Below are 21753 nucleotides of genomic sequence, written 5' to 3' on the forward strand. Positions count from 1 at the left end.
CTTCATTTCTCTGATGACACTAGAAAGAAACAGCTTTGTATATCTGTAAAACCTACAACCTAAAGCTATGCATGTTGTATCATCTTAAACATCTTACGGCAAAGTTTGGTAACTTAGGAGATATGACTCAGGATTTATACCTTTCATCACTTAAAGTTAACTCTAGACCATGTACAAGTTAGGAAGTTGACCAAAGAGTTTATAATTTTCCTTTTCTTCTTCTTAACATATCAAATATATTTACAAAACATGATGTCAAACATTCTGTGAGCATTAGTTCTCAGGTGATAAGAATGTAATTGTTGCTAAAAGAGTTAATGATGTGTTTAGGGCAGCTTTCTGCAAAGACCATGACTCCAGGTCTGGAAAACAACCTTCGCAGACCCTATCTCCTTCAGATTTCTTGGACAAATTAATGGGAAGGACATCAGGATATGATGCAAGAATCAGGCCAAATTTTAAAGGTAGGTTTCACTGAAACTTACCTTAATTAAGCCTGTGGGAAATCTAGATGTTTGAATACTCTGAAAAATTTTTTTCAGGGCTTTTTATTACAAAATGAAAACAATAAGCATAGTATTCATTTCATTTTGGCATTCTTTGGAACTAGTTGATTTAATAGCTTAAATTTTACATGTTGCTTGCCACTTTCAAAAACTTTCCTCATTTGTGTTACGTTGCACAAAGAAAACTAACGTCAGAGATTATTGACACATTTCCTATGTTATCTAAAGTGGGAGTGGGACTGGAAATGAATACAAGAACAAATGATGCACTTGATTTGTACGAATCGTTCCACCAAAATCTTTGGTTTGGGTTTTAAATACGTACTCCCAAAATGAAGTTTACATCTCAATATATAACATGCCCTTTTATACACTTTCAGGCCTCTCTCATTTTTAAACCTTGTGAGAAAAGGCTCTAAATGAATATATTACAAAGTTTTGGTTTCCTCCTGTTTAAACATTCTAATTCTTTATTTGAAATTATTTATCTGAAGTTAACAAAGAAGATCATAGAATTGTAAAGTGCGTATGTCAAAGATGGTGGATACTTCCTTTGTTCAATTAGAAACAAACCAAAAAGTTTGGTGTTTTTGTATGTTTAACATTACAAAAATGTAATTAATAGAAATTACTTCTTAGAAATTACCTTTTATCTATTTGATTTATTTTTACTCTGAATCAGAAAAATACTGAAATAAGAAAGAACCTATTAATTGAATTGTTTTTGATGTTTTAATTTTTAGATACATATTTTAAATAAATGCATTTTATCTTATAATTTAACTTAAAATAATGCATTGTGAAGTGCTTATATTTTATAAAAGGATAAATCTACAATATTCTAGGTATTAAGTCATAATTCATGCATCGCTTTGGTTTTGCTTATTAGCTATTTAATTGGATTGCTTTCCTTGAGGTTTGATTAATTTTTATTATTGGCAAATATGAGCATGAAAACTAAATTCAAAATTCTTTTCTTCTTTAAATGCTGCACCTCTGAATATACCCAGCTAAGGGCACATTTCATAAAGAAATATGTCAGAATTTTGACCAAACAGATGTTTTTGACTTATAGAGTATTTCCAAAAGAGACAACAGAACTTAGTTCAAAAGCTAATTGCTGAAAACAATTTTCATGTTTGCCCAATTTCATATTAATTTTGTGGTCAATGGAAGTCAATATTTGAAATAAAATCCTATGAGTAAGTATTCGAGAGTCAGCTTTTTCAATGGGCCTGCTCACTTGTACATTTATTCACTGAGCCATTCAATAACTTTTGAGTCTGAACTACATAAAGGATACTAACTACTGCATGCTTTGAAAACTTGAGAGTTGAAACAGGTTTGGATGCTACCATCAAAAATTTCATTGGACAGAGTAGATGTTACATGAATACTTATACAATAATATATAATACTAGACAGAAATAGTTAAGTAGTTAATGGTTAAGTAACATTAGGAAGTACAGCTAAAATACTACAGGACTCCAACAAAAGCAGAGACGCTTTCCTATTAAGCTATTCATGGAAAGCTTCATAGAGAAGGACCAGAGATGGAAAATTGTTTCAAGTTTATGAGCATCTTGTTTAATAGCAGCTATTATTCATTATTTTCTAGAAATAAGTTTTTTAAAGGGAAGAAAAGTGCAAAGAGTAATAAAACAAACACCCATGTTGCCAATGCTACTTTAAGTGACCATATATGATGAGCAATAATTTCCACACACAGCTTTTTTTTCTGGTTCTTCTGGGGATGTCACCCTTTGGAAATAACATTTCTCATGATTCTAAAGAATAAATAAATGAGGAGAATATCAAGCATAGCAAAGCATGGCCATGTTTTTGAGATCTGTCCTAAAGACCTGAGTACAGGATGTTTAAAGACTTATAAAAGGGAAATGGGTGAATATAATTTAAGACTCTAACGTTAATGAACTGTACTGACTTTTGGCTCCCTCTTCCCTTAACTCTCCGATTCAATGAACCCTGATATTCTTTCATAACTTTTACTTACATGGACCATTTATATCAGATCAATTACCTAACAGCTCTCACAATTCTCTTTACTGTGAGGATCTTGGCTTTTCCTAGATGTAAAACATTCCCCATTATTTTAGACTAAAATGATTTTTCCTCCTTGGTGTTCCCATGAAACTTTCTAAGTCTAATATAGTTCTTTTGCATATTTATGTTTTATCAACTCACCCCCGCACCACATCTGAGAGGGCAGGGAGGCACCTTATTTATATATATATAATATTATATATATATAGTTTATATATATAATATTATATATAGTTTCAGGTGTACAGCATACTGACTCAGGGTTTTTTTTTTTTTTGCAGATTATATTCCATTAGAGGTTATTACGACATATTGGGAAGGGGTGGGAACTTTTGAGGGATGAACCAGTGGTCGTAGTGGCTGGCTAGCAAAGATGATTTTAGCTGAGCTGAGGAGAAAGAAATAAAAGAAAGAGATAACAGGGAACTTGTAACAGCAAAGAGACTAGGAAGACTACAGTACTTACTGCAGTTGATTAGCAATGTATCGATGATAAATTTTATAGAGTAGGTAGAAATGGAAGGTGATTAGGAAATGTGATTGTATCTGGAAGGGTGATAGGCTCCCTGTAAATGCCAAAAACCAAACTGACTATGCTAACAATAAACGTGGTGATGATGATGACAATGATATTGAAAATAACAATAGTGGTGATTAAGAAGAAGACAGAAGGGCAAAATTTGACCACAAGTATATAAGCAAGAGCCCAATATGGGCTGTTGAGATAAAGGCTATGGCTTTTCTAGAAGTCTTATTAAATATTAGCACATTTCTCTGTTTTCCTTGCTGCCATGCATTGGCAAGGGAAAAGAAATGTATATGCACAATTTTTCTTACTGGAAGGAATTTTTCCTGCATCCTTTCAAGTCAGTAAAGTATTTCATGTCTATTCCATATCCCTGATGGGCTCTGAAAAATGTCATAATGGGCATATATACAAGAAGGAAGATGGATGTAAGCTAGAAAAGGGAACCAGAAATGATTCAGACTTAGACTCTGTAATTGAGAGTCATTCTTAGAAACTATAGGGAAAAAATAGCTTTTCTGATGTGCTGAAGCACAAGTGTATAAACAAAGTCGTGAGTCAGAGTTGCCAATTGCATTCCATCTATGAGAGCCATAGAGACTTGGATCAGACCTCGTCAAAACATAAATTTTCAAAATCCTCAGTTCAGATAAAAACACAAGCTATGTCCATTCACAATTACCTGTTTCTGAAACCATGGTAAATGCTGGTTCTATGTCAACAGGGAAGCCTCCTTCCCCACTTGGGTGATTTGTCTCGTTGTCAGTTGATTCATCATGGTGTTATTCCATCATCCTAACAGATATTCCTTTGTCAGTATTATTGTATCTTGAAAATGCCACTTTAAACATTAAGCTTTTAAAGAAGCCAAATGAAATGCTCAAACCTGGGCAAAATGCATTAGTTCTGATTCTCTCTCTTTGAAACAAAGCCTTTATCTATTTTAATGAAATTTTCTTTGAAAAGAAAATTAACTTAGAGTTATATCCTAAGTTTCATCCCAATGTGAATAAATACATTTCACCAGAACATTCATTTTGGGATAGGATCTGGAATAGATAATGCCAGGAGATAATTATTCCCTCCACTTCTTTGTGCAGGCCACGCACACTAATCTTTCTTCCATATCCGGAGACCTAAATTTTAAAGTGTGATGTGTGATATTAAAACCTACATTTGCATGCAGTATGGTTTCCTTTATTTTCCAAGGAGTTATCAGCTCAAAAGGTGTTTCAGATATAAGTAAGAAACAGATCCACTTCCAAAAAACTAGAGGTCTTCATGTTTCTCCCCTTGGAAAGTTTCTTGTCTGTAGCCAAGTGGAGCTCAAGCTCATGTGTTGTGCTTACCAGTCCCTGGAGGGGTGACTTGAGCCCAAATGTCCAGCAGAGACACTTGGAAAGAGTGATTCTCTCAGTTGGTGATAATGTAGCCCTAGTGTGATCATTTCTTTGATAACTCTGGCAGATGCGGGCATCAGATATTACCACGGGTTCTGAGAAAAAGAACAGAATGCTTACAAGTCTCAGAAGTTTGTTTTTTTTTTTTGCAGAAGTATTTGACTTGAGTGCAGAAAGTAGTGGAAACCTTGAGGCACCTGAAAGGGTACAGTCATTTTATATAGAATAAGACAATAGGAGATAAAAGGGGGGAAGTGATTATTGAAAGAAAAAGCTGCGTGTATCAAAGAGAAATTTATATATGACAGTTTTGTTCAGGGATGATGTTGATGAAGATTTTTGAATATCCAAAATCCACTGGCTGTGTCACAATTTATTTTAGCTTTTGTGTACTATATGTATACCAATCAACACATTTGTATATACTAGGCTGCTATGATGGGCCTGCAAGTTGCTTGTCAGAGATTTGAGGTAACATCAAGAAGGAGGCACCTACAGCATTCTAACACACTCTGGTAAAGTCTATTCCAAAGGATAAGTTCATTTATTGGAGTACGTCTTCCATTCCATGGTGACAGAGTAGTAGAGTGGGAGGGGCCTTGGACTTGGATCCAGAAAACCCAGGTTCATGTCCTGGTTCAGCCACTTTGGAGAAAAGATGTGTCCACCTCTCCATGACTCAGGTTTTCTTCTGACTTTGCCCACCTCATTTGGGTTGTTCTGAGCATCAAATGAGATCATACATCTGAATGATTTGTTTCCAACTATTAAAATTATTACAAATAATTTGAATTATTATTACTAGTCTTCTATTTCTCTTTGATAACTGACACTGACTATGTATTCTCTTAGCCTTCATGGTGATTGGGTCCCTAAAGTTGTTTGAATTTTTTTTAATGGAAAAAAACGAGTCAAAGAAGTCCTAGCATTTTAGAGTCCTACCACAGTAACCAGGATGTAGATGTCACGTGTCTCAGTGGGTTCTCCTTTATTAGTCTGGTGGGAAGATTTCCAACCTGAAAGGGCTATTTCGTATTTCTAAATATGAGACAAAAAGGGAGCCATTTGTGGGAAGGAATTATCTTTATCCATTCAAATCTTACCCCTGATTATTTTCTTAGACTCATGTTTTAAATGAACCAAGTAAAAGACATAGAACCAATTTCGCTTGGTCCTAGAAAGGGCTCTAAATTTAATGGAAGATATATGACTGTCATTTCTGATGTATTTTCTTGTCCAGTTACTGCAGTTGCAAGGGTCACTGCACAAACGTGAATTGATTTTCTATCTTAGAATAAGTATTTTAAGGAGAACATTTTGTCTCTACAACATGGCAGGTTAAGAGCACTGGAAATGGAAGCCCATAATTTAGTTTTTGAGAATGTACTGTTCCTTGGTTGATTCTGGGTGAGTTCATATCCTTAATTTTCATTATTAAAAGAGCCTAAACATTTTATCCTGAGTTCTATAGTGCTTTCTGTTACTCCCCATGCTGAAGAACAATTCAGTCCCTTTTGCTGATAATCTGAGACTTCATTTAAAAAAATAATGGCATATGTATCAGGGTATCTCGGTACTTAGAGAGTGGACATTATAATGTGTCCAGTTGGCACTATCAGGCTTAGAGAAAAAAATAGTTATCAGCTCGTTCTTGGTGGTGTTGGGTATTTTTCTTGGTGTGTTGGATCAGACACGTTTGGAACAGGGTCTTAGAAATGAAAATATGGTTGATTAAGCCTCATAACAAGGTCTTTGGAAGCATGCTGTGTTCTCCTTGGAGTTAACACCTAAGAGGCTGTCTCGACTGTAGGATGCACCATATTCCTCATGGACTTCTTTCTTGAGAGGGCTACTCTGAACACTTGTGACTGACTGCAGACGCTTTTAGCCATGTGAAGCCCATTAAAGGAAGGACCTGAGCAAAAGGAATAGGTCTCTAACTGGTATTCTTAAGTGTGAAGGACCTGTAAGAATAAAGTCACTAGATTTCCATTTTGGAGTCTAGCCTGGCTAGCCAACCAAACGTGGTCATGGGGCAAGTATGAGAGGGAAACTGGACACTCTCTCTGACTCATGCCCTGGTTTATGCACTCAGCACTCCTTTAGGAAGTATAATACATGAGTACACCAAATGATGGCTCTGTTTTATTAACATGTCCATCCAAGAGGGAAAAAGAAAATCCTGGATCGAGTCAAAATGTGGAAACTCAATAGGCAATTATCATGAATGTGACTGGATAAGTCTTGTTTTCTATTTTTCTATTTCTTCTTTTTTTTCTATCAGGAGGTGGCTCATACTTTCTTGAGGACAAATAAGCTACACTTGCCCATGCATTGTCAAAGCAATAGAATAAATTTGCAGCAAGGGAGCACATATGTGAGCACAAAAAAATTACATGTAAAGGTTTTCCATCTTTATATTTGAATCTAAACACACAATTCGTTTGTTTATTCCTTTAATAAATAAGTAGTGAGCAGTATCTATATGCCAGGCACCATGTTCTTGCTAAGTATACAGTGGTAAACAGAAATTTAAGCTTTTAAATGTCAGTTCTCACTTCAGTAAAAACTGGAACATAATTTGTAAGTTTAATGCTGTACCATCCAGGATCTTTGCAGGAAAGAAATGACACACTCCAACAGGTTGTGGGAGGGTTTGGAAAAAACCAGTCCCTAAAGGGAGAATGTAGTACTCTGGGACTGCCAGCAATAGACCTGAAGAGGCAAGGGAGGGAGTAGCTGCCAGAACCTAGAGAAAGTGGCTCTACCGAGAGGCCACCTAATGAGATCTATGGAGCAATGGAGTCAATCTGTGCTGGCCTAGCAGGGAGGAAGCTAGGGAATAAATATTCTGACCTCACTCTCCTCCTGCATTCCACTTCCTTGCGGGAACCTCTCGTTGGCCAAATCCAGCTCGAAGTCTGAGGGCAAGGGAGCGCAATGACGCAAACCCGGAAGGTCAGCTTCCCAGAGCACAGAGAAGAACAGAAAAGAGGAGAGTCTCTGGGGGCAAATGGAAGATAATCAGCACAAAGTCAGCATATGAGCAAAGCCACCCTTCAACCTGGTGGAGCAGAAGCTCCCAAGCTGATAATCCGTTTAGTAAGCCTTCCTTTATCAGTCTTGGGAAAGCAGGGAAGTGAGAACGGGATATCATCTGGATATACTATCCCAATAGATAAATGATACCTCCAGATGCAGAGAAGAGAGAGGAAGATAGTGGAACGTGGTAGTTCTGTTTCCTAAGCAGACAACTGAAAGATGTGCAACCAATGGACGGGGGTGGGGCGGGGAGGGAGGGCGGGAAGGGAGGAGGGAGAGATCTTCCTGCAGAATATACGAAAATAATTAATATAGCTTCCTTTCTATCTGATTTAATATGTTAATATGTTTGCTAATATTGTTGTGTTTGCCCCACAGTCAATCCCTTCCAGGCTCTCCATGCTGGGATGGGTTGTGGACTTAGATTTGAGCGCAAGACTTAATGCCAAGTCTCTTGCGGCAGCATTTCTGAGACACAGTCTTTCCTCCGTGCTCTTCTGTCTATACAGAGCTGAAGTAGAAGTGTTAGAAGAAAAAAGGACTGGGTGGGAGGGTTAGAAGAACAGGAAGCCCAGGGGCAGAGTACTGTGCATTGTGAGGAAATGGCAGGTCTAAGGGAGAGTTGCTTGTTTCCCACTCCTTGGTTGGTTTGATTACGGCACCCGAAATACAGCTACTACTCGTGGCAATTCTGCTACTTTAGGAAAACCTCAGAACCACTTTACCACCTAATTTTTCTTTCACTTTTAAAACCCAAGTATACGTAGACGATAATATAATCTATCTTCTTCTGATTTATTTACATTTAAATACTTCAAGATGTTGATTTCTAAGAACCAATTCATGCCCAACAAGGCAGCTGAGATTTCTTTTATCAGGCTTTCTCTTAGAAATAGCATTCTTTGCGCCCCTCCGCCTCAAATGTATTCAGAAAACAAGAGGTCTGTTTATTTAGCTTTGAACCTCCGAGTCTCTGAAAAGTAAAGGATACACACATTTGGCAAACCACACTGTAACAACCCCAGTTAGAAGATACAATTCAGGATAATTTACACACATACTGCAGTGCTCACGATGGACTTCTCATATTCTACTTTTTCCTTTGAATTAATTGTGTCTTTCATACTTGAACGTTGTATAGAGCACGCCAAGTCAAAGGACTTAGGATTTAATGCTAAACTAAACTGGCAACCAAACAGATGTGTTTCTCAAACCACGCTTTTCGGAATACCTGCTTTAGAGCCTGAGTCCTGTTAAAAAGGCACATAGCTGGGCCCCGCATTTCTCCAGCTCTACCTCTCCAGAAACACTGAATGATGGGATCTGAAAATACTGACTTTAACGATTTCATTACTCCCTATAGTTTAAGAACTACAGGACTAGAATGAGACATTTTTGCTCCTGTATCTGAAGAATAATATCTTCCTTATAGTGTTTTTCCCAAGATAGTGTGGGCCAGCATTGCCTTACCAAATAAAGGCGGGGGGAGATCCTACAAGAAAAAAAAAAAATCTAAACTGAGACTCATGAGGCCTTGTTTTAACTACACTTTTGCCAGCTGTGACCTAGAGCATGCCACCTAACCTCTCTGGGATTAATTCTTGTCATCTCCAAAATAAAGGACTTGGACCAAGACGTCTAGGTCCAACTTTGATAGTCCCTAGTCTTTACAGTCTAACATCTTTGAGTATGTCCTTTTGTAAATTATTGATGCACCCACAGAAGAGCTTGGATGCATCCAATCTTCCTAGAGAATTGGTCTCTGAGAAATTATTAATTCTATCCAGAATTCTTAGCAGTTGCTGATATCTTATTTCGACTCCCAATATTTCAAGGATGATCATTATTCTCTGGAAGACTCTGGAAACTTATGAGAGGATTACTGAAGAAATCAGCCATTCACAATTTTTGTCTTGTTTTTGAAAGGTTCGGAGGTAGCAAATTCATGTACAGAGGTTGCTTCTAGGAAAAGTAGCTACCATGTTTCTTTAGTTCAGCATCTGGCCAAAGACGTTTCTCGAAATGCTAGTCCCATGAGATGTTCTCAGATATAAGGTTTAAAATGTGAAATAAGAATGGAAATTCTGGGCTTCCCTGGTGGCGCAGTGGTTGAGAGTCCGCCTGCCGATGCAGAGGGGACACGGGTTCGTGCCCCGGTCCGGGAAGATCCCACATGCCGCGGAGCGGCTGGGCCCGTGAGCCACGGCCGCTGAGCCTGCGCGTCCGGAAGCCTGTGCTCCGCAACGAGACAGGCCACAGCAGTGAGAAGCCCGCATACCGCAAAAAAACAAACAAACAACAAAAAAAACAGAATGGAAATTCTGCAAAACAGCCTCCAAGAGACTCCCAATATTCATTAGCATATAAAAATGTTTTGAGAAAACCTGCAGTAAAAATATACAAATAAATAGATATTTTAAAAACTTCTTTTACCCAGGGGCTTATCCTCTACTTATTAGATCACAGATTCCTTAAATGAGTAACATTTTGGGGAACTGGTGTTTCATGGAATACACTTTGGAAAATGTGGTCTTGGTAAAATCCATAAATCCAAAAAAATTTTTTTGCCATGAAAATAGGTGATGATGATGGGAAACCTACATACATATAAAATACGATGATCTGCTAGAAAGATAACATTCCTAAGAGTGGGAAGGCCCCAGCATTCGTAAATGTGGCTTTCACTTTGATACATGGTCAACATTAGCATTCTGATGCCACAAGAGAATTACTCCACAAGTTAGATTATTATTACAGGCTATTTATCTCCTGCTTCATTTACATGAATAAATAAGCAAACAGTGGCATTTTGAAAAAACAAACATTGAAGACAAAAGAAAAAACATGTCAGTACAGCAAAATACTTTGATCTGATAATCACCTTCTGTTTTAGTCTTTATGATTCTTGAATGCTGAGTGACAAATACGCACTTAAACAAGTGACCTTTAACCCTGAACTAAAGACATTTTTTAGCAGAATATGACAAAGTTGCATGCCTGTATGGAAAATTTCCTTTTGGACTGCCGTTCTCTTTTGGGCAGTTTTCCAGGAAATGGTTTCTCATACCATTTCCATTCAACTGTTTGTTGAGAATGTTTTTCCCCATCACTTCCTTGAAATTTTAAAAAATTTGAATCCATACTAAAAAAACCTTCATTTAATAATTGAAAGTATGCAATATTTATCTCAAATAACGTGTGTAGACTTAAGGTTAAGGTCTTCACTTATTAGTATTTTTTTATAAATTTATTTTATTTATTTATTTTTGGCTGCGTTTGGTCTTCGTTGCTGCACGTGGGCTTTCTCTAGTTGCATTGAGCGGGGGCTACTCTTCGTCGGGGTGCACGGGCTTCTCACTGCAGTGGCTTCTCTTGCTGCGGAGCATGGGCTCTAGGTGCACAGGCTTCAGTAGTTGTGGCACATGGGCTCAGTAGTTGTGGCTCACGGGCTCTAGAGCGCAGGCTCAGTAGTTGTGGTGCACGGGCTTAGTTGCTCTGCGGCATGTGGGATCTTCCCAGACCGGGGCTCGAACCCATGTCCCCTGCATTGGCAGGCGGATTCTTAACCACTGTGCCACCAGGGAACTCCCCACTTATTAGTATTAAAATATATTCTAAGTTGGTCTGCTCAAAATTGATGTTTCATATAGTTAGATATATAAATTCCCAGGAAAAACTACTGAAAATTGTTTTCAATGAAGATGGATGCAGAAAGAGAAATGTCTTTGGAATATCATGAAATGTCTTGGGAAAAGAGTTATCTATATATAAAACTTGTTTATTACTAGTTCTTCCTTCATACTTTCTCTGAGTTTGTTAAATAAGCAAGTACGATTTTTTCTTCCTGTTTCTTACTCTAGGGTCCTAGTAAAATATAGAGAACAAAGTAGGGGGTGGGGAAATACTAAAGCTACCTTAGCCTTAATGGCTTCTGATCCACGTCATTTATAGTTGACCCTTGAACAATGCGGGTGTTGGGGCACCGAATCCCAGCAATTGAAAATGCATGTATAAGTTTACGACGGGCCCTCTGGTATTCACAGTTCTGCATGGGTGCATTCAACCAAACATGGAGCGGATTGTATAGTACTAGCAGGTATTTACTGAAAAAAATTTGCATGTAAGTGGAGCTGTATAGTTCAAACCCACATTGTTCAAGGGTCAACTATATCTCACACAGTAGATGAAGACACATTGATGATGGAGCCACTACGCATTCTGTATCAAACAAGTCCTTTATTTGAAACATTGCTTCAAGGTATCCATGTGATGGCACTGGCGTTGCTGATATTCCACTGTACAACCCACAGATAATGGAATACCGATGTTTAAGCTTTTCTGGTAGTTGAGGGTTGGCATATACTGGACCTTGAAGAGGAACTGAGTGAAGATTAACTATAAAGAAGTGATTTAGCACGCACTCTGTCTTCAGACTTTGTATCATATAGCCTGGGTGCCTGACTCAGATTCCTTGTTATCATTTGCTTCCAGTATCACTGAGGCTTCTGCATTTCTAGGAGGCAGACAGTGGCATCATAGTGGCAGATGGGGAGATGGCTTTGCTGAATCCTTGGTTATAGAAGTCATGGAATATGAATAAGAGGGTAACAGTTTCCCCAGCATTTTCTGAGATTTGATTTTAAAATGAAGTATATAGTGTCTTCTCAAAATATAAAAACTTAAGAAGAGATCACCTCTGTTTGAAAAGAAATGTCACACAGGCCCAATGCCATGCCTTGTAAATAGGAAACCCTGGCACCAAATTTTTTTTCAGGAAGATTTTTTTATAGATAAAATGCCACTCTGCTTGTTCTCTCTAAAATTTGAGGTCATAGCTTGTTACCAACAAGGTTGCTATGCTCTGCAGTATTTATTTTCTCTGGAATATTCCTATTATATTTTCTGGAGTTAGTGACCTCTCTGTGACCAGTGGCATACATGACCTGACCCTTGCCAGACTAATCCTATATTATCAGACATGTTTTCTCTAGTTCTCCAAAAATAGGAGGAATTACCCGCAGTCTGGGATACATATTTCTTTTATTTCCCCCAAGCACCTACATTTCCAACATTCACATTTGTTTATCATGCACATATGCCTCATTTAAGCTCATCCTTTATTCAAATCTTCTGAGCAAATATTCCCACTTAAAACTCAGCAGGCGGCTTCCAGTTCCATACATCTCATGATGCCAACCAAGTTTGTAACATGCAGGGCTTTCAGCAAAATGTATAAATTTCTGACTTGGGGCAAATATCCCAAAGCCCATTAAAAGAAGGATTTCCTCAGCAAGAGAATACACTTATCTCAAAGAAAAAATTCCGCATTTCTACTTGTCAACAAGACTCTGCAAAAAGCATAATCACAGGCACATTTTTTATTTTCCTCCTACTGGAAACTGGGCTTCTGTGAGCCCCTGGGTGAAAAGTCTGCTATAGTACCCAGTTGCCCCAACTGAGTTCATTTAAGAGATGTCAGTGTACAATTAACAGCAGTATAGCTTGCGCGAAGGAGTCTTTGCAGAACTCAGTAGAAGTGGATGAACATGTGAAGCGTCCATGATTGTTATGAGTCCTTCACCATGGGACCTTTCTCACTCCTCCATACACTGAGAGAGCATAATTATTATATAAGAATCTGGAAGCAGGTGCTAATAATGTGCCATAATAACTGCATATGTAAAGTCCCAAGAAAGCAGGTATCCCCTCAGTGTCTAATTTTCCATATAAATGTCAGAATAAATTATGTGCTTCAGTGATGAAGCAAAGCAGTTGAGGGTATTAACAAAAAGTGTCCATCAGTGACATCGTGCAAAATGCCACATAAACTGCAGAATAACGCCTCTGAAAAAAGTTACTGACTTCTGAGGGGGGATGTGGCAGGTGGAAAGAAAGCAAAGAAATACAGAGTGGATAATAAATAGATCCTTCAGGAAAGCTGAGATCAGAAATAAACTCCTATGCTTTTTTTTTTAGAAAATCCATAGTGCAGCTGCTCCGGGTGCCTGATTGGTTATGTCTTTATCTGAATGCACAGGAAAATCAAGCTGAGCTGTCACCCAAGGGAGTGAAGAGCTCGGATACTAGTATCCTTAAATTTCTAGGCCCCTCATGACTCTTGAAACTCTCCTGGGACTTCTCATCACTTCCGGATAAAGTCTATACACCTGTGCATGGCTTGCCGGGGTTTTCACGGTTAGGTTTTTGACTACATCTGTCTGAGGCTGGGTTTCTGAGAAGCAGGTGCTGTGTGGAAGTGATTTATTAAGGATAAGTGAGCAAGGGAGACATAAGAGAGTGATGAAATCAGAGAAGGACGTGGGGGGAAAGCCCGGTAAGGGTGTGATCTCAAGCAAAGTCCAACAGTGGATGAATTCGACCTGACCCCTCCGGGGAACTCTGGAGTGTAAGACACACCCCAGAGCTGTCTGAATGGAGGCAAGCGAGCTGACTTTTCATACCCCCTCTGTTAGTTATTGGGTAAAGACGGCCCTCAAGGTATGCATGGGGGGCACGGTAGGGAGAGTAAATTTCCACATGCTTCTATCTCTTCTCAGGTGGGTAAAGTGAGCTCCAATAGCTCTGGGACAGTCCCCTGTGAAAAAACACATGTTCTGGCTACTGGAAGCAAAAGCATGGAATTTTGCCATCTGCAGCAACATGGATGGACCTGGAGGGTATTGTGCTAACTGAGATAAGTCAGAGAGGGAAAGGCAAATACTATTTGGTATCACTTATATGTGGAATCTAAGAAATACAACAAACTAGGGAATATAGCCAAAAAAGAAGCAGACTTACAGACCTAGAGAACAAATTCATGGTTGCCAGTAGGAGGAGGGAAGTGGGGAGGGGCAATATAGGGGCAGGGGATTAAGCAGTACAAACTACTATATATAAAATAAATAAGCTACAAGGATATATTGTACAACACGAGGAATACAGCCAGCATTTTCTAATAACTATAAACAGAGTATAACCTTTAAAAATTGTGGATCCCTATATTGTACACCTGTAACTTATATAATATTTTACATCAACTATATGTCAATTAAAAAGAAAAAAGCATACTGAGGTGAGAGGCACAAAATGGTAAAGTGGGATCCAAGGAACTTGAGGGGGGAGCATCAATATCGTCTTCTTCAACATCACCATTCCACGTGCCCAGCCATGCCCTCCCACTCTGTTCCAACCTCAGTGCCCTTTTTCCCTGTTCTCAAACCTTTTATTCCAGTGCTTTGCACTTTCATTTCCCTTCACCATGCCTTCCTTTTCACCAGCCTAATTCCTACTCATCCTACAGACTTCAGCATCAATACCATTTCCTCTAGAAAGCTTCCCTTACACTACAAAGTCCATCCTCTCCTACATGCTCAGTCTTCAAGCTCTCTTGTGATTGGCTGCTTCCCTGTCCCTTTCCCTCCTAGACGAGTTCAAGGAGGCCAGAGATTGGACTTATCTCATTCTTCATTGTACCTCCAAACACCTGACAGTAGGTAGAAGCCAATAAACACGTATCAGGTGAATATAAAAATGTATAACACCAATCATTAATCACAGAATCTGTACTAATGCAAAGGTGGGTGTGAGCAATTGAACTAAAATAATAAATTATTATCTAATATCTGTGATTCTTTCAAAACGCACAAAGTCTTTTGCCATGTATGATCTCGTTTCACTCCTTACACATTTCTCGTGATGGAAAACAGCTGTAATTTTGTTTACCATTCTCGTTATTTAGGGGGAGAAAAAGTTATCTTGTTACCCGACAGGACTTAGACCGACACTAGCTCTCCAGATACATAAAGCCTAAGATGGGGAGGAATGTAGGCCATCATTTAGAGAATGATGACAATGACACTCATTCTCGATCTGCAATACTTTATTGAAGGTATTTTTAACATAGATGTCCCCCCTTTTTATTCCAGGATGATTCTAATTTATCTTCAAAGTTGCAGGGTTTTGTGTACTTCCTGTCTTTGTAGGAGTTTAATAAATGTTTAATGTTGAATGAGATGAGTGGATTCATTCACATATAGATACATATCAAGCAGTTATTACGCGTATGTCACTGTGCTAGGCACCAAGTAGAGGAGAATTAAAAGGCAAATTGTTAACGTACCAGCTTTCTAACCTCCAGCCTTTCTATCCCAGCCCCTCTACTTTGCTACTATTTCAGGACCAACATCCCATGTCTAAAAAGCTTTATTTTCCATGCCCAATACTGAACAGGGATTATGGTGGCATTAAGGTTACCCAGATAGAATCCAGTGGCCTGAGGCAACTCTCCTCTTCAGTGCATGAAATGTTTAGTGAATAAAATCAATACACCCAAATGTTAATTTTGGATATACCTGAATTACCAGTAATTTCCAACTGCTAAAGTAATATCAGATTTACTTCATGGTTATAGCATTTAACTCCTTCCAACCAGCAAGGCTGTGGTTGATTCTCCTCTAGAATTGTCCTTTTGAGCCTTATCTTCCATCTTCATCAAAACTTGCAAAGTGGTTCTCAAGTTACAGGATTCTCCCAGATTATGAAACAATGGACCAAAAACCTTTATAAAGCCTGGAAGGCCCAACTAAGGTAGCTACTACTAATGACAATGTTTATATTTCTCTGGAGCCTTAAACATGTGAGAGCTCAATCTGCAGAAGAGAAAAAGAAGTAGCCCTAGGCTTCATATAAAAGGTGATGTTTCAATTGGGTCTTGAGAGATGCATAGGTGTTCAAGGAATGGAAAGGGGGACTTCAGGTAGGGAACTCTCATGTCTGGAAAGAATTTGATTATTTGGGGGGGATAACAAAACATGAGTATAACTGAAGGAAGTAAAAGGACGGAAGTCATAGAAAATGAGGCTAGAGAATAAAGTTAGTTAGGGCTAGAGTGTTAAGCTGATTAAGGCATTAAGATCTAACCACAGGTAACAGGAAGTCAAATCAAGGTTTTTAAGCAGAGAAAGGGCATGATTAGATGTGGATTCTAAGTAGATAACTCAAGATGCCTTTAGAAGGGTATGCTAGAAAGATGGGGGTATCAGGGAATCATGACATTCACCCACAAGAGAGAAATGATGACCGTTCAGGCTTAGGCTGTGGGATTAGAAAGGAGAGGCTAAATTAACAAGATAAGTTCAAGTCATATTGCATCAGGCAAGATATAGAGGGTACAAGAGAAAGAGTCATGTTTGACTCAAGGTTCCAGGTTAAGCAACTGAGCAGACGGTGTTCTCATTTACTCAAAGAGGAGACGTTAGAGGAAGAAGATGCTAAGGAAGATATGAGTTCAGCTTTGAGCATGTTTTTGAGATGACCGCCACAAATCCACATAGAGATGTCTCACCTGCTGTTGAAAATATTAATCTGGAGCCAAAAAGAGGTATCAGGGCTAGAAATGTACGAATGGGAGTCATCAGATCATGAGAGTATTAACTAAGATCACTCAGTGCAAATGTGCAGAATGAAGAGAGAGAGGATTAAGGATGAGACTCCCATGAACATGAACACTGATGGAATGCGGGGAGAGAAGGACTCGACAAGGAATATGAAGGAGTGGTCACAACATCTGGAAGAGAAGCAGGAAAAAGATGTAGTCATTGATGTCAAGGGAAGAGAGAGCTTTGGGGATGAGGAAATCAAACCTGCCAAGTGCAGCAGGGATGTTGAATAGAAAGAGGCAAGGAAGTGGGCAACTGGGTTTGGTCAGTGGGACGTTTTTGACCTTAGCGAGGACGATATCTCTAGAGCACTGAGACCAAAGCCCAGATTGTAGCTGGTTGTAGAGTGAATGAGATTGGAGAAAGTAGGGGAAAGTGAGTGTGTAGACTTCTCATTTAAAAGACTAATGCCAGCATATGGTATTTGTTTTTCTCTTTCTGACCTACTTCACTCTGTATGACAAACTCTAGGTCCATCCACCTCACTGCAAATACCGTATGCTAACACATATATATGGAATCTAAAAAAGAAAAAAAGGTTCTGATGAACCTAGGGGCAGGACGGGAGTAGAGACGCAGACCTAGAGAATGGACTTGAGGATACGGGGAGGGGGAAGGGTAAGCTGGGACGAAGTGAGAGAGTGGCGTGGACATATATACACTACCAAACGTAAGGTAGATAGCTAGTGGGAAGCAGCCGCATAGCACGGGGAGATCAGCTCGGTGCTTTGTGACCACCTAGAGGGGTGGGATAGGGAGGGTGGGAGGGAGGGAGACGCAAGAGGGAGGGGATATGGGGATATATGTATACATACAGCTAATTCACTTTGTTATACAGCAGAAACTAACACACCACTGTAAAGCAATTATACTCCAATAAAGATGGTAAAAAAAAAAAAAAAAAAGACTAATGCCAGGGAGAAAAAGGGAGAGATCAGATATCAGTTCACAAAGTTCGAGGGAAGAAAGGGTTTTGGTTTTGGTTTTGGTTTTGTATGAAATGGCCTCCATTTTCTTGGTGAAGAAGTGCCCTGTTGTCTGCCACAGAGGGGCCACCACCACCGCCTAGGCTGGCTGGTCCTGAGTATAGTCAGCATGAAGCTGAAAAAGGGCACTAGGCTCTTGATGTTTTGTCTCGATGCCCTTCTTTACCATCAGGACAGATCGCCCAGACATTCAGGAAACATTTGTAAAATTTAAACACATTATAAAACAGAGTTTTCTACTAAAATACACTTCTCAGTAGGCTTATTGAGTAGGGAGAATTTTTTTAAATATGAGACCCAGAAGATGAAGCCGGAAGGTATTAGATGCAATACTCAAACAGATGAGGGGAAGAAAAGGGGCTCAGGGTCCAAGTTATCCATCATTCGCCTTCTTGGCCAACTCTTTATTCCTCACCGCATCCATCCATATATTTCACACCATTTTAATTGTAGCAACTCAGAAAGCGTTAATAACGATAACATTATTTGTTTATATTATTTGAGTCCTTACCATGTGTCAAGCGTTCTTCTAAGTACTTTGCGTATTCATTCATTTACTCCTCCCAATAACCTTACAGAGAAGTGCATGCATGTTATTATTATCCCTGCTTTATAGATAAAGAAACTGAGAAAAGAGAGCTGATGTGTTTGCTCATGGTTATATGGGTAGTAAGGACCCAGTGCTAGCTTTCAATCCCAGGCAGTCTGGCAGGCATCCAGCCTGTTACCAAGAGTAAAGGCCTGGAAGATTTGTGTTGTTGTACACCAAGTTCATGAGTTAGACTTGTATCTGTTTCTTAATTACAGAGCTATGCTAGGGGCTGTGAGTCTGGAGGCCTGCAAGAGCCTTTGGAGCATTTTGCTTCAGAATCTGTTTATTATTATTCAAATTTGCGTCCTCAGACTCGAGCACATTATTAATCCTCCACAAATGTTTGATGAATAATTAAATGAATGAGCCAAGCTGATTTCTCTCCAATCACCCAACAGCTTTCTGCTTGGAATGTATTCGAACCAGCTTGTAGATCGTTTTGGAGGGGGAGGTTCCGGGGGGCGTCTGGTGTGTGGGGAGGCAGTCAGTGGCTGAGGAAAGGAGATGGGATACAGCAACTGCTACCTTCATGGGTTACACATTCTGTGATTTTGTCTCTGACTAATGGCATTTTCTAGTCATTTTTTTACATCTTCTTTCAGAACAAATGTGTGGTGCATTTAAATATATTCCAGGAAAATGCTGACTATGACATACCAAAAGCATGCCCTTCCATCTGGCATTTTCTCTAGTCCTATAGTCTGCTTCCTAGTGTACTTTATTATCTGGGCTCCAGGAAATGTTTTCATTTAATAATCTCAGTCATTTAGGCATAGTGGGAGAAAACGCTAAGTCTGAAACCTGAAGTTTGCAATTTGATTCTCCTTATGATTACTTTCCAACATATATGAGGAGTCCAAGCCTGCCAAGGGAACAGAGGAGGAAAGGTTTTGAGTGCTGCGTGCTTGCTGGGGTAGCATTCTTTAAGAATTGAGACTGCTCTCTCAAATAATGTAGGTGGTTGTTTCTTAAGCACAGGAAGTACTTAGTGCTTATGAACAATGTCAAGTTTACTTTGTAGCAAGGTACAAATGAATCACAAAGTATTTGGGAGAAACACTTAGGATGTGCCTAACTTATAGGGGCTTTGGGAACTTGCTGAAAGCAATAGCAGACAACCCCTGTCCTTTAGCAATGTGACATCTTGCAGAGCAAATGAAGTAGCACACGGAAAACAAGTCTGCGCAACACAAGCCAACTCTTGTCTGTGTAAACATGCAGCTACATAGGGAATGATGTCACGGAAACTAGGATTTCTGAGTAAGGGGAGTTGATGATGGCTAAAGTATAAGGAAGAGCTAGAAAATGAGTGAGGACATGAAGTATAGGTGGGGTTTACAGGGAGAATGCGTGCCTCGTGATGTGGCAAGTAACATGTTAGGTGTGTTCCATGCATGATCTCATTCATTCCCGACAAAATTGATAAGCACTCCCGTTACCAATTCCCTTTTTCTAAATCTACGAACTCATATTCAGAATCTTTACAGTCGGCACAGCTGTGAGAGGCAGAGCAGCTGGTCAAATCCAGGCTATCTGGGGCTGCAGCCTGCACACGTACCCACCGCACTCTTCCTTGCAGTGGTCTAGGCGGGCTACCGGTGTCCAGTAGGGAACATGTGGAGAGGTATGCGTTGACCCAGGCTAATCCCCAGAAAGAAGACTCTCTTGGAAAGATGCTTGCCTTTTAACTTGAGGGACACGCTCCCTCCATTTCCTGAGAGTTTGAGAATGGGGCCATTTCTCCTCAAAGGATTTTCTTTGCTACAACGCTGCTCTATTGTGTTTGGTACTACACACAAAATTAGAACCTTTTAAAAGCCTCAACAAATCTTCTCTCTAGTATGAAAGGATTATGAGTACAAACCCCATTCTGTTTCTTTAGCAAAGCATTCAAACTCCCATGTCTTCAAACTGTAAGCCTCTTGAGGTCCCAAGGTGATGATGCTGTGCCCACTGTCATGAGCCCACAGGAAGTGATGGTGTCTCACAGGAGAAGGGCATTCTCCACTTTAAGTATAGACTCAGCAGTGCTAAATGCGAGGAGGCCACTTAGCTTCCTGACTCTTGGAAGGACAGTCCTACTCAGCTCAGCATCAGAGATCCTGTCACACAGAGATGGAGGTGGAAATATATGATACTAAAATCCAGGGATAGGAATGTTTCTCCACAACTTTAAAAAAATCTCGAACAATGCAAACTTGGGGGGACCTTCGAATTTCAAGGGAGATGTACAATACGAAGGTAAAATATGCAGGTACACTTTCAACTGCTGACTATACTGTGCCTAGTGATATGCACTTTCATAAAATAGAGCCGTCTCTCTCCCTCCCCTCCTCTGTATGTAAAGAAATTCACCAACATCCCTACAAAGAATCTCTCCTCTCCTTTCCCTTTCTCCTTTTCCCATGCCCGATTCATTGCTTCCTCTGCTACATTCCCTTAAAATGTTAGGCTTATTATCATGTTACATCGTAATTAGTCTAATCCATGTCTTTCTGCCATGGCAAATTGTGAGTTTATTGAATTCAAGGATCGGCTACATTTTGGTATTCCCAGCACCACAGAGACACCACTGTCGGCACCCAACCCATACCCCCAATCCCTTACCACATCACTGCACCATCTGACTTCCAAACACTAGCACTTGCATTTCTTTGCTTGAGGGCTTCCTCTGACCTAAGCCACTTTGCCCACCCTTGTGGCCGAGTAGAAGTGAAGATGAATTAATGCCCCCTGAGAATACTCCCATCTAATGACAGCTGGGTGTAGATATAAAATACCCCAGCTCCTTCTCCCCTTGGGCAGAATAGCTCAGAAGAGTGTGTCTTCCAGAGTTACTTATGGGGTAAATCTTCATGTGCTTTTTGGGGATGGGTAATAGACTTGCTACAGCACCTTTTCTTGGCTTCCTTCCCTACCCTGTATCGCCTCCCCACTTCCCAACTCGTGTATTATTCGCCTCCTTAATAAACTACCTTCACCTGAATTCTTGATTTGAGGGTAGCCCAAACTAAGTAAGCACCTAATATACAGAAGAAGTCCAGTAAATGTCCTTTTAATTAAACTGAGTTACAAAGCTGGCTAGTGTAGCATGAGATAAGAGAGACGGAAGCCTGTGCAACATAAACGCAAGGGGCCTATCCGTCAGGTGTGAGCACACGAAAACGCAACAAGCACCATGATTTCAGGGTTTCCCCCTG

General features: G+C 39.7%; 1 protein-coding gene across 5 annotated transcripts in view; it reads left to right on the forward strand.

The window, feature by feature from the left end:
* Positions 1-21753, forward strand: part of GLRA2 (glycine receptor alpha 2) — a 200542-nt gene that overhangs the window by 2647 nt on the left and 176142 nt on the right. For all 5 annotated transcript variants that reach the window (XM_029240742.1, XM_029240745.1, XM_029240743.1 and 2 more), the window contains one exon: positions 331-464. In XM_029240742.1, coding sequence (XP_029096575.1) covers positions 331-464 — 134 coding nt within the window. The remainder of the gene's footprint in view (positions 1-330; positions 465-21753) is intronic.

Source organism: Monodon monoceros, unplaced genomic scaffold (assembly GCF_005190385.1).
Source record: "Monodon monoceros isolate NGI ecotype Baffin Bay Population unplaced genomic scaffold, NGI_Narwhal_1 Super_Scaffold_22, whole genome shotgun sequence".
NCBI lineage: Eukaryota > Metazoa > Chordata > Mammalia > Artiodactyla > Monodontidae > Monodon > Monodon monoceros.